The sequence below is a fragment of the Hypanus sabinus genome, chromosome 30, assembly GCF_030144855.1.
Source record: "Hypanus sabinus isolate sHypSab1 chromosome 30, sHypSab1.hap1, whole genome shotgun sequence".
Lineage (NCBI taxonomy): Eukaryota > Metazoa > Chordata > Chondrichthyes > Myliobatiformes > Dasyatidae > Hypanus > Hypanus sabinus.
In genome coordinates, this window is record NC_082735.1 from 36,071,581 (window position 1) to 36,084,923 (window position 13,343).

The 13,343-nt window shown below is 42.3% G+C and overlaps 1 protein-coding gene across 2 annotated transcripts in view; it reads left to right on the plus strand.

Annotated features, from left to right (window-relative positions):
- The window catches only part of LOC132383566 (PR domain zinc finger protein 1-like), a 75,214-nt gene extending 62,103 nt beyond the window's left edge, over window positions 1-13,111 (plus strand). The window contains exons 5-7 of one of the 2 annotated variants that reach the window (XM_059954707.1): window positions 6,805-7,853; window positions 10,487-10,615; window positions 12,023-13,111. In XM_059954707.1, the coding sequence (XP_059810690.1) occupies window positions 6,805-7,853; window positions 10,487-10,615; window positions 12,023-12,580 (1,736 nt within the window). In that variant the 3' untranslated portion in view covers window positions 12,581-13,111. The remainder of the gene's footprint in view (window positions 1-6,804; window positions 7,854-10,486; window positions 10,616-12,022) is intronic. The other variant, XM_059954708.1, reaches the window with a different exon arrangement.
- Window positions 13,112-13,343: the final 232 nt, after the last annotated feature.

Here is a 13,343-nt window from a genome sequence, read left to right on the forward strand (position 1 = left end):
TTGTGTGTGTCAAGTCCAACGTCTGCTTGTACAAGCATACTGGTTCACCTATGATGTCTCCAGCCCATGAATTAAAAACAACTAAAAATTCACACCCTTTTTTCAAAGCTGCTCATGGCCACTGTCCCCTACCTACTTCTTGAACTTCTTCCACTTTACAACCCGCAGTTCACAACTCCCCCCATATTACAACACCTCACTTTACACTCCACCCCACTTTACAATGCCCCTCACCTTACAAACCCCCCCCCCCCGCCAATAACTCAAAAACCTTTATTGTACCCGTCACCACCAAAGCCCTTCTGGAATAAGCTTTTAACTCTGTTATCTCCTGGATGATGTTTTTCTCTCTCTCCCTCTCAGTCACTGCTTAAAACCAAATTTTTGGCCCCTTTGTATTTCCCTTAAGAGATTTTATAGTATCAGATTATATTTAATGTATTAAAACATCCCAATTTAAATAAAAATAAATAAATGATACTTGATAATGATAATGAGAGGCATTGGGATGTTTTAGTACGTTAAATGTACAGTGTGCTGTCACGAGCATAGAAATGTTGTAATTGTTTTAACAACAAAAACCTTTTGATGTGGAGAAGAGAAGTCACTGTCCAAAGACAATTGGATGAAATGCTTTGCCACTGCACTCAGATTCAATACAATCTGGTGGAACAGACTCGATGGGCCGAATGGTCCAATTCTGCTCCTGTGTCTTATGGTCATATGGAAATCTCAATGAGACTCATTTCCTTTGGAGTTGAGGTCGATAGCTGTGTGAAACTGGATAAATTGGCAGCTTGTGTTCTGGAGGAAAGTATGTTAATTTTACTGGTGGAAATGCTGAATTGCAGAGAATTAAGTGATACCATAGTGTCTTTTCATCTCTGAAAATAACTTACAATATTTGCATTGAAAGCTATTTCCACCCTCACTCTCCTGCCACTCTAGCCAGTTTCACTACATTCAAACTGAAAAAGAAAGTGGGGTTAAACATCAGTCAGTTAGGATCCACTTCATTACAAAGTCCAAAAACAATTTGAGGTTTTAATTGACTCAAATATTGACTCTGTTTATTAAATGACAGCATAACGCACAAAGAGAAATCAATGCAAAGGCCAGCTTGATTGTGCTGAGCTGGGAGAGTTGTGTATATGTGGGCTTCGTTGAGTTGGTGACAGTTGATTGCAGCTCTCCAGATATTAATGCAACCCTGTGAGAAAGTAAACTGATGTTTTTCGCTATGTCCACCCCGCCCTGCACCACCACCTCATGCTTCAAATACACCAAGCAATATTTCTCCCATTTCTGTTCTAGTTATCAAGATCATATCACTTAATGACTTGCCATGTGCAGTGTTTTCACTTCTTAGTCGGCAATAACTTGTTGCTGCCTTCCTCCAAGTGATGCCCTTTCCACAATCTTGGACTGATAAATAGTTTGGAGTTTCAGTGTGCCTTTTACCACCTCAGGAATCCTCGGGTGCTTCACAATCAATAGAATGCTTTGGAAATGTAATCACTGCTATAATAGTGTAGAAAATGCAGGAGTTAACTTTCACACGCAAGCTTCAATCAGCAGTATTTTGATAATCTGATTCTCAAGAAGATGATTGAGAGATAAATTCTGGTAAATAGTAGAGATATCTTTTTCCGCCAGTTTCCTGTAGAGGATCTACAAATTAATCCAACGGGCAAACAGGGGCTCTGTTTATAGGACTCATCTAGATGGTGAGAGAGAGTTTTTTGCTGATCTTGAGTCGGGGGAGCACAAATCAAAATGGTGCTGCAGACTGTAACATCAAACCGTGTGAGCTGTCTCTCTCTCACCATGGCAGGAGCACAATCTCTCTCTCCCTTGTTAGTGAGAGAGAGGACCTGTTGAGATGTCACAGCGATGGGATGGACACTAGTTTTTGATGGACTCCTGATCATGGTCTCCTTTGGGGCTTTGCTGTGCTTGCATGGCAGGTAGTGAGGCTGCTGCTCTTTGCTGAAATAAGTGGGGGGAACGGGAGGGGCGCTTTGGGGTTCTTATGTTTTTTCTGTCATTCGTTGTTGGGGGGGGGCTTTTCTTCTGTTTCGTGGATGTCTGCGGAGAGTAAGAATTTCAGTTTGTATACTGTATACCTTCTCGGATCCAGAATCAGGTTTAATATCACCAGCATAATTCGTGAAATTTGTTAAATTTACGGCAGTAATACGACACAATACATGGCAAGGTTAAAAAAACCCTGTGAATTACAGTAAGTATATACACATATATATTAAATATATAGTGCAAAAACAGAAATAAAAAATAATGAGGTAGTGTTCATGGTTTCAACGTCCATTCAGAAATTGTATATTAAATATGTTCTCTGATATGTTTGATATTAGATGGAACTATTGAATCATGGTACTATTGAAAGAATTTATGGATCTCCTCACTGAGCAGAGAAATGTATGGCCCATCAGTCGGGGACCTGATTGTGACTATGTGTTGAAAGTAAAGCTGATATTTAACTTACAGAGTAATCCAAGTTACATTCATCATTTTAGGTTTCAAATGATGGATATCATTGTGTAACAAAATATAAATGAGCCTGTCTATAAATGGCATATTATCAAATGTTCATCACCATTAGAGTCCAAGAATGAGGTGTATTGTGAAAGAGCTGTGTGTGACTCACACTCATAATTGAACATGACTTGTCAAAAGTAACCCCACGTATTCATTACCACAATAATTTGCATTTCTATAATTACTTTAATGCCTGAAACAAGTATGCAATATAATTGATACTGAAGCACATCAGGTGATAAAAGGAGAGGTGACCAAGGGTTTAGTGAATCAGGAAGGTTTTATAGGTGGAGAGAGAGCTGAAGATGTTTAGGGAGAGATTTACAGTGTTTGAAACTTTTTCACTTAAATGGGAGAATAATGAATTAAGTGAGGATACCTGAACAGTAATATTTGGAAGAGCTCTGGAGTCTCGAAGATTGCAGAGATGGTTTACAGGCACTGGGAGCAGGGCGAGATTTGAAAATTGGAATCAGCATGTTAAAACTGAAACTCTGACAGGTTTAGAGTTCTCCCTTGACTGCCTGGTTTGCCTCCTGGTGCTCCGCTTTCCTGCCATATCCCAAAGTTGTTGACTATCCATAGGCGATAAGTTGGCCCTAGTGTGTAGGCAGGCGGTTGATGGGAATGTGGGGCCAAGGGGCCTGTTTCTGTGCTCTGTCTCTGACTGTGATATAGGTTTATGGCTAGGCCTGAAGGTTAAATATTACTCAGTACAAGTTACTTTCTGCATTTGCATTACGATGAAGCAAAGCTCTTATCATGCTCACTTCCTTCCCTCTGATGCACCAGTCAATACCGGCAACTGCAGTGCTGGCCTTGACCAACCCCAATCCTGCTTCAGCCCAGTATGTTTGTTCTACAATCCGTCATTTACTCACGTCAAAAGGAAAGTTCAGCTTCATTTGTCGCACGTGCATTGAGGCATATAGCGAAGTGTGTCATTTTGCATCGAACCAGATCGGTGAGGATTGTGCTGGGGGCCACCAACGTTGCAGGCCTTTGGGTTGTGAGTACCCAGAGGAAAGTCATGCAGTCATGGGGCCAATGTACAAACTCCTTTCAGACAGCTGTGGGAATTCAACCCTGATCAGCAATTACTGGCACTGTAACAGAGTTATGTTAACTGCTACATTACTCTGCAGTTTTGAATGCTGAGGTGAGGCAGCAGGTGACTGGCTTGAAGCTAATATATGGAGTGGATATCACAGCTATCTATTTTTCCTGTTGTTTAGGGGTATTGTTATTAGGCTGGCTTGAAAATCTGAGGGTACTGTAAGGAACAGGAGCCTTAACTAGGTAAATATTCCAGTTTAACAATCTGCTGGAGGAACTCAACAGGTTGAGCAGCATCTGTGGAGGGAAAGGAATTGTCAACACATCCTCTCCCCCACACACTTTGTTGTGTTCTTCGAGCTGCTCCACATTCGAGCACCTGTGGGTGTCCCGCCGAAGGGTTTCAGCCCGAAACGTCGACTGTATTTTGTTCCATAGATACTCTCTAGCCCGCTGAGTTCCTCCAGCATTTTGCGTGTGTTGCTTGGATTTCCAGCATCTGCAGATTTCCTCATGTTTGTTTCTGCAGTATTTTGTGTTTCCAAGTGTGCTAGCTACTTTCATAGAAGAAGTGAAGCAGTTTGGGTGACAGGGGGAAGGGGGAAAGCAAAATGGCAAAATACCAATGCTCTAACGATTGGGAATGCATGGCCTGAAAGGGTGGTAGTTACTCCGCGGAGGAATAGGTGCTCTTTACCGCATTCACTAAGATCAGTCCAGTTTCACTTGTGAGATGAGCTTTGCAATGTTATCAGAAATGGTGCCAAGTAGTGAGACGAAGATGCCAATGAATCCTGTGCATGATGGGTTGGTTGACGCCACGTGGTTGCTGGTCCACAGGCCCCCATGCAGTCTGTAGCAGGTGCCAATAGTTTGGGTGGAAGGGGAAGAGGGATGAATAGCTAATGGAGCAGCACTTTGCAATGAGATTCAAGGGATGGTGCAGTGATAGAACAGGAAAGGACAACACAAGAGCCCAAATCAATAAGCTATAGTTTAAACCCATGTGTGAGAATTTTCTAGAGATTTATCGAGATACAGTGTGGAGTAGGCCCTTCCAGCCCTTTGAACTGTGCTGCCCAGCAACCCTCCGATTTAATCCTAGCCTAATCACGGGACTATTTGCAGTGACCAATTAACCTGCCCACCGGTACGTCTTTGGTCTGTGGGGGAAACTGGAGCACCCGCAGGAAACCCATGTAGTCATGGGGAGAACGTACAAAATCCTCACAGGCAGTGGCGGGTGTGAGACATGAAGGGCAACTACGAGCTTCAGACGACTTTCCACTAATGGTGATAATGGGAAACAGGATGGCATACTTGTTAAAGTAACAAAAAGAAGGATACACATCCAAAGACTGTGAAAGGTGGTAGGGAAATGCACCACTACATTAGATAGTTAATTAAAAGTCAAGCCTAGCTGTAAGGCTTGACACTTTCCTAAAATCATATTCCTGAACCTGCATTTACAAAGCATATTAATAAAAATTGTGTCTATTGTCTTCCTATCAATGAAAGGATAGGGAATTAGAAGTCAATAACTCAGTAAATAATGTTTCTTTCTTACCTTCTGTGTAACAGTAGTAAACTAAACTTGGTGATTTCTTATCCTCCGAGTTTACTGGGTTTAGAAACTTAATTCCACGCAGTGTCATTATATGATTCAGCACAATTCAGAATGACTGATTGCTCCACGGTTAGTCAGCCCCTTGCACCAAGACCCCACCCACTTAAATTTCTTCTGAAATGATTTGGCGAGTGAAAGAGGAAGCGCTGGTTCAGTGCGACTTGCCTCCTATCAGAAGGCTCATCTTTGGTCACAGATCAAAGCATAGTTATTTTTTTATAGCAGAAGCACTTTTACTCCAGCAGCTCTGCAGACCGCTGGGTTTAATGACTGTAACTCTTTATGTGCCTAATCAGCACCAAACCCATCTGCCCAATCCCATCCTGTCTGAAAGAGCTGGGTTCAATTTGAGTCCTCCTGCCTCATCTCTCAAACGTCTCTGAAGGTTGGCTCAGTACCCTAGTCCCATCCATGCATTGTTAGATTGACCTGGATGATAATATAGTGCAACGTGGCTTTCAAATATTTTGAGGAACCAAAATGTATAAATTCAGTAGAAATTTTATCCATCAACCTTCAGTAGGTGGGGAAATAATTCAATGATTCAGCATCGATCATTTTAATCTTATTCTTGTTTTGTTTCTGTGACCATGTTTTTGATGTTAGTGCCCTCTCAGCCTGTGTCAGTCCTCTCAGTCATTGCGGAAAGACAAATCCAAGTTGTCTGACCATGCAAGACACCAGAAAGGTTAAAAACACCTCAAATTTTTCACCTTTGATTTACTCCATAATCCAAAAACATAAGGCCTCTTTTATCACTGCACCTTCCTTTCTCTACCCCAGAGTGACAATATCTTTCACAGTCTGTTATCTCTACTTCAAGTGAAGTAACCTTATTTTCGTTGGAAACACAGAAAATATCTTTGTGCATGTTAGGACCCCACAACAGTGAAGAAGTGGAGTTAATCTGTTTTTGGCATTTTATTTTTATTCAGAGCTAAGTTTTGTCGGGGCACGGGGATGAATTTCCTGCATTTCTTCACAATAGTGTTAAAAAATCTATTAGGTGTCCATTTTATATACTGTCATGAAGTGTTGGCCTAGACTGGAATGGCAGAGAAAGCCACGGTTTTCTGTGCTACTAACTAGCCCATAATTAGTGCACAATTTCACTAAATGATTACATCTTTGATATCTCTTCTCTTCAACAATCTTTAGTTTTTGCTGGTATCTTAGACTGTGTGTCATGGTTCATCATCATGGTTTATCTACCACCTCAATCTATTTATTTTTAAAATTTACTTATTGTGATACAATGTGGAACAGGCCCTTCAATCTGCACCACCCAGCAAACCTCAATTTAATCCAAGCCTAATCACAGGACAATTTACAATGACCAATTAACCTGCCAACTGGTACGCCCTTGAACTATGGGAGGAAACCAGAGCACCTGGAGGAAACCAACACGGTCACAGGGAAAATGTACAAATTACTTGCAGGCAGTGGCAGGAATTGAATCTTGGCCACCTGTACTGTAAAGTGTTATGCTAATCACAATGCTATCCTGCCGTCCTGTTCTTCATTTCCCCGATTAACAATCTGGTTTGTCTTTGTCTTCCTAGAACAAAATCTCAAGGGATACAAAGATCCGGTGCCTGAATACACTGGCCAGCTACCTCAGAGCCAAGGAGATGTTCAAGAAGGCCAAAACCCAAATGATGGCAGCACAAGGAATGAGGAGAAAAAAGTGGACGTGGAGGTGATTGAAAGAGATACCCCTCCCATCACTCCAGACAGCCAAATAATGGACTTCAGTAAGAAGCTTTCATCAGATGTTGTCAGCAGATCTGCGTCAGACAAAAATGGTCCAAAGTTCATTGATGTTAAGGATAATGAACAGCCACTGGACAGGAACAATTCAAACCAAAGATCCAAAATTTCTGTAATTCAACAAACCCCTCGCATTCTTTCTCCTAGTTCAACAACCTCACCTCCCAATAAGCTCCCTCTGCCAATGAATGGGCATCCTAGCTATGCCGAGGGCTTGGTTTCCTACCCAATGTATTCACCTACAGGCCATGTCCAGCATCAATACATGTATCCATACAGCACTCTATCTCCTCACTATACCAGACTGGTATTGCCTAACTACTCACCTGGATTCAATGGCCTTCATCCGCTTGGCAGCCCAGCCACTTTGAACAACATGAACAACCTCAGCCTGTTCGGCAAGATGCCTCCAGTTTGTGGTGGCTTTGCAGCAGGAGACTGCCTCCCCTATCCCATGATGAGTCGGACTGTGTTGCCCGTCATGCTGCCCCCGGAAGAGAGGCAAAAGTGTCACATCTCAGAGCAGCCGAAAGGTGTTCTTATCCCCGCTCCCACCAGCGCCTTCTCGCCCATGGCTCCAGGGCTGGGCCTGAAGGAGATGCCCCTCACCCAGCCGCCAACTTCAGGGACCTCAATAAACTCAGAACTGTCAATGCATCTGAAAGCTACCTCATGGGTTTCAGGGAGTGAAGAGGCGATGAATCTGAGCAAACCAAAGACCTCTTCTGCAGATTTCCCTGGTTATAAGTCACTTCCTTACCCACTAAAGAAACAGAATGGGAAGATCAAATACGAGTGCAACGTGTGTTCCAAGACCTTCGGTCAACTATCTAACCTAAAAGTACGTATTTTCTTTACAATCTTTCTACGTGTAGTAACGTGCACAGACTTGCACTCTCAGCTCGGGCTGCACTTTGCATTGGAAGTCCCATGTGCTTCCTCACTGCTGACATGGGCAGGACGTGTAGAAGCACATAATTACTTGTGTGAAGGGCATTGTTCTCTCCTTCTGTTTCCAAGAAAGGAATTATCTGTGGCAGATGCACTTAAATACCTTCAGAAACTGTGGGGATTTCTGACTGCTTCCAAGTATGCCATCCGGAGTCCCTATGAGGTTTTTACAGGATAGGGAGGGATTAATAACGTAGAGCAAGAGGTCACTTTCAAAATAAAGGGTTTGCTAGTCTGGTGAAATGAGATTTCTTCACCCAGAATGCTGAGTTTTTGCACTTTTCTATTAAATGGGGTTGTGGCATCTAAGTCACTTATCGTTTTCTAGAAAGCAGTTGAATAATTGGTGCTTAGCTGTTAGAAAATGAAGGGGAAAGGGGTTAATACCTTTCTGTATTAAAAGGCGACAGTGACCCAGGTTCAATTCCCACCACTGTCTGTACGTACTCCCCGTGACTGTGTGGTTTTCCTCCGGGTGCTGCGGTTTCCTCCGGGTGCTACAGTTTCCTCCCACAGTCCAAAGACACGCTGGTTGGTAGGTTAATGGGTCATTGCAAATTGTCCCATGCTCAGGCTAGGATTGAATTGGGGGGATGCTGGACTGTACGATCGAAGGGCTGCAGGGGCCTACTCTGTGCTGAGGTAAAAGATTGCCGAGAATTTTTTGAATGATGTACAGGGATGAAGGGGTCAAAAGGCAAGTGCTTGCATTTGTTTATGTTCTCCCATAAGCTGTTGTGACCAGGATGCTGGTAGCTCTTATAATATAAAAGAGAAAATACTAAATACTGTTATGTTTTGTAACTTCAAAACATTAAAACCAATTGAAAGGAAAACAAGGAAGCCAGAGATAATGTATGTTTGTTTGTACTTTAAGTGAGAATCACGCGTTTGATGTGGTGGCGTTATGCCCTTTAACATATAACCCATAATTAATTATTTAAACAACAAAGGATGCTTAATCAAACAATATATTTACAGTAGCACACAAGCATTACTGAAATATAAAGCACACAGCTGTAACCTGAGGAGAAAAGTAAGCAGAAGGTTCTGGAAATACTCAGAAGATCAAGCAGAGGAGAGAGAAGCCAAGTTCAGGGTTCAGGTCACTGATATATCATTATAATGGGCAATGGTTACAGACACAGAGGAAGGACGGAAAAAAGGAGTGAACAAAAGTGGTTGGACTGTGACTGTGCCCAAACCAAATAAGACCAAAGGATGGGAGCTCAGGGTAATCTAAGATGCTGAGTTTAAATTGATGCCAAATTATCTGGTGCATCTCAATGAAACTATGAATGAAGTTGCTCTATAATTAACCCAACATGCTTCTATAACCAAATCAGTGGTCTCATCATTATTGGATAGAATTTGGTGTCAGTACGCTTGTTCAAACAGTTCCCAAATAAATAAAAGTTAGTTTTCAAAAACCGATATCTGCGAAAGTGGCCATACACTTCTGTGTTATCTAAAGACATAAAGCACTACAGCAAAGAAAGAACTGGCATTGGACCATTACAAAGACTAATGACAGAAGGAGGCAGCCCATCACCATTTCTCAGTGCAGATGGCTATTAAATACTGGCCTTCCCAATGATGCCCACCATCCACAAAATATATTTTTAGAAGTTTGTTATGCTTGTATCTTTTAATGCTCAAACAACACAAAATGCTGCAAATATTTTCTGATGGCTTATGCCTGGAGCAATCTGGTTGGAAGAGACTTCCCCAATGTTTCAACTTAAAGACAAACTGACCTAAAATTCAGATGTTCTAGCTTCCGAGGCAATAATGGCATCAAGTAACTGCTGAGGGAAATAGCTAGCAGGCACAAAGAACAGCATGACTGTTGGAGGGTTCCTTGTGAGGTGGAGGTGGAGTATGTGCCTTCGATGGTTCAGTTGGTGAACATACCTCCGGACCACAAGGTCTTAGGATCAAGCTCTATTCCAAGCAATTGGTCATATATTCCGGGCCGACACTCCAGCATATCTCTGGGGTAGCATTCCACAATTCTCTCAGATTCCACCTGCTGATTCTGGTGGATGTAAATGATCTCTCAAAGCAGCTTTAAAGAAGAGCAAATTTTTTTTCCCAGGGTGTCCTGGACAACACCCTTCAACCATTATCTCCAAGATAAGATAAACGAGTCATTATCATGTTACTTATTGTGCAAACTTGTGATACACAATTAACTGCTGCATTTCTTACTTGTAGTAAGAACTATACTTCACAAATGATTAATTGGATATAGACTGTTTTGGGACATCCTGAAATTATGAAAAGTGCTGTTGTCATGCATTTTTTTTCTTTCCTTTATGTGGCATATGCCACGTACCCTTTTGGTAATGAGTTGCTGGCTTACAAGCCTTAGCCTGTGACGTAAAGGAAAGTTGAAAAGAATGACTCATCTCTCATTAAAGAGAGTTAATATCTGGTGTAGCTATTACTAAAGCAGTTTTAATGGAACGTAGGACCCAGCCTCCAGCAGACTATGATCTAAATCCATTCCTTTCCTTGCAGGTGCATTTGAGGGTCCACAGTGGAGAGAGACCTTTTTCCTGCCACACTTGCAGTAAGACATTCACACAACTGGCCCATCTCCAGAAGCATTACCTTGTACATACTGGGGAGAAGCCTCACCAGTGTCAGGTAAGAGAGTGCATGCAAGGTGACTTGCAAAATAAACAGCCATGGTTCCTGACCTTAATTGCAAAAGGCAGCACGTACCATATAGACACGCCCCACAGTCGAATACCATCACTGCTGTCATGGATGGGGTGACTTTGACAAACTTCTATAGAGGTGTAGTGGAGCATATATTGACTGTCTGCATCTCATTCTGGTGTGGAAACACCAATGCTCTTGAACGGAAAATCCCACAAAAATAAATATATACAGCCCAGTCCATCAGGGGTAAAGCCCTGACAACTATTGAGCACATCTACATGAAACACTGTTGTAGGAAAGCAGCATCCATCATCAGGAACCTCCACCACCCAGGCCACACCTGGGAAGAAGGCTCAAGAGCCACAGGACTCACACCACCAGGTCGGGAACAGTTATCACCCTTCAACCATCAGGGGTAATTTCACTCAACTTCACTTGCCCCATCATTGAAATGGTCCCACACCCTGGACTAATTTTCAAAGACTCTTCATCTCATGTTCTTGATATTTATTGCTTATTTATTTATTATTATTGTTTCTTCTTTTTCCATTTGCACAGTTTGTTGTCTGGTTGGACACCCTAGTTGGGTCGTCTTTCATTGATTTTTGTTATGGTTATTATTCTATAGTGCCAACAAGGAAGTGAATCTCAGGCTTGTATATGGTGACATATATATACTTTAATAATAAATATACTTTGAAATTTGATGGGGGTGTGGAAATTTGTCTCTCTGTTTCTGGTAGGCTGCCTTGCAGTGATGCAGACAAAATTAGTAGGAGCATAACTGGCCATACTTTTTGAGTCCAGCCTGGCATCAGTGCAGACAGTACCTCAGAACTTTTTCAGTGAACTGATCCTGAGATTTTCCAAACAGGCTCCGACTGGCCAAGGCCAATGTCATGGGTTCCTGGGTGCACAGGCAGAGAGCACACCTGGCCTTCACACCTAGAACATTTTACAAATTACTGCCAAATCTGCATCATACCCTGAGTTCACTGGTGTACTATTAAACTGTTCACATGGCATACTTCTTGTGTGCAGAACTGTCTTGGTTGCCACTTCTCACTGCGGAGACCCTCAAAGGGCTGGTTTAGTTGAATGAGGCTTCAGATCATAGATGGCATCTGAAGAGCCTGTGACTCATTGCCTGCAGGAAAGCAGAATGGATGTGGGCAGCAGTGGTTGTGAGGAAAAGAAAGAATATTAATGAAATACAGGCCATAACATATAACACTTAGAGAAAAAGTAGAATAGGATTGCGTAACATTGACATTCACCTCCATTTTAACCCACATACCCCGTGGGACAGGAATTAAACTCATTTTAATGTGGCACAGTTTTGATTTTCTTCCAGTGCTTGACTTACCTTTCCTTCTTTTGCTTGGGCAGGTGTGTCACAAGCGTTTCAGTAGCACCAGTAACCTGAAGACCCACCTTCGCCTGCACTCTGGAGAGCGACCTTATCATTGCAAGCAATGCTCAGCCAAGTTCACCCAGTTTGTCCACCTCAAGCTGCACAGGCGCCTGCACAGCAAGGAGCGGCCACACAAGTGCCACCTCTGCTCCAAGAGCTACATTCACCAGTGCAGCCTGAAGATCCACCTAAATGGCAACTGCTGCATGGCGCCAGAGACCAGCCGGTCCAGGGAGGATCTCCTCAAGATCGACGATGAAATCAATAGGTTCGACATGAGTGAAAGTGCAGAAAATTTGGACAAAGCTGCCACAATAACAGAGATGGAGATGGTAACCGAGCAACCTCAAATGCACGGCCTTGACAAAGACCACAAAGAGAAACAATTCAGGGCAGAATACCACATGAGCAATGGAGGCACACATCCACCCTCTGACCTCCATGACAGGGCCAAGACTTCCAACCTAATACAGTTTCACCATGGTCCAGCAACCCTGGTCCCCATTAAAGTCAAGCAAGAAGCCAGTCTATAATTGTACAATGATCATTATCATGTGTGGGACTCATCACCAACAATGGTACATTATAAGAGAAAGGTGTTTGGATAAACTAGCAGGATAATTCATGACATTGAACAAAAGTGACAATTGTAGACTCAGACTATTTCCAAACTCTTTCTTGTGTGTTTTGTCTATTTTTCCCAGAGGGAGTAGTCTCTCTCAATGCAATCTGATGAATTGCAAATGGCTCCCTGCGTTTTTAATGAGTTTTTCATTCAGTCAGACCAAAAAGGAAGTCCCCCGACACATGGCCATTCCTGGGTACTGATATTGTACAGACCCAGCCTTTGCCGTGATAACCAGTTGTGCTTTCTGTGCTTTCTCAGGGTGTGTTACGTATATTTATGCAATAGAAAATGGTATATATTTTTTATCAGTTAAGAGACAATTGGATATGAGTTTATTCTTCTAAGGTCTATCTCTTATTTATTAAGAAACAGAACATTCTCTTTTTTTAAATAAAGTTGACAATGACAAAATCTTGATTGATATCTCCAGTATCTGATGAGAAAATAATCTGATTATTTAAAATTTCTTCTTGCAAATGGACATGGTAAAGACCAATAGTTGTCAACGCGTGGCATCCACGTCAGTGGCGTTGCATTTTTCAGATTCTGCGTGTTGCTTGTGGAAAATCATGTAGACACAATAGGTGCCATGTAGCGTTAGTGAGATGGCAGGATCAAATATTATGTAAAGATAGACAATTGAATCCAACCGGAAACTTGTAGTTATA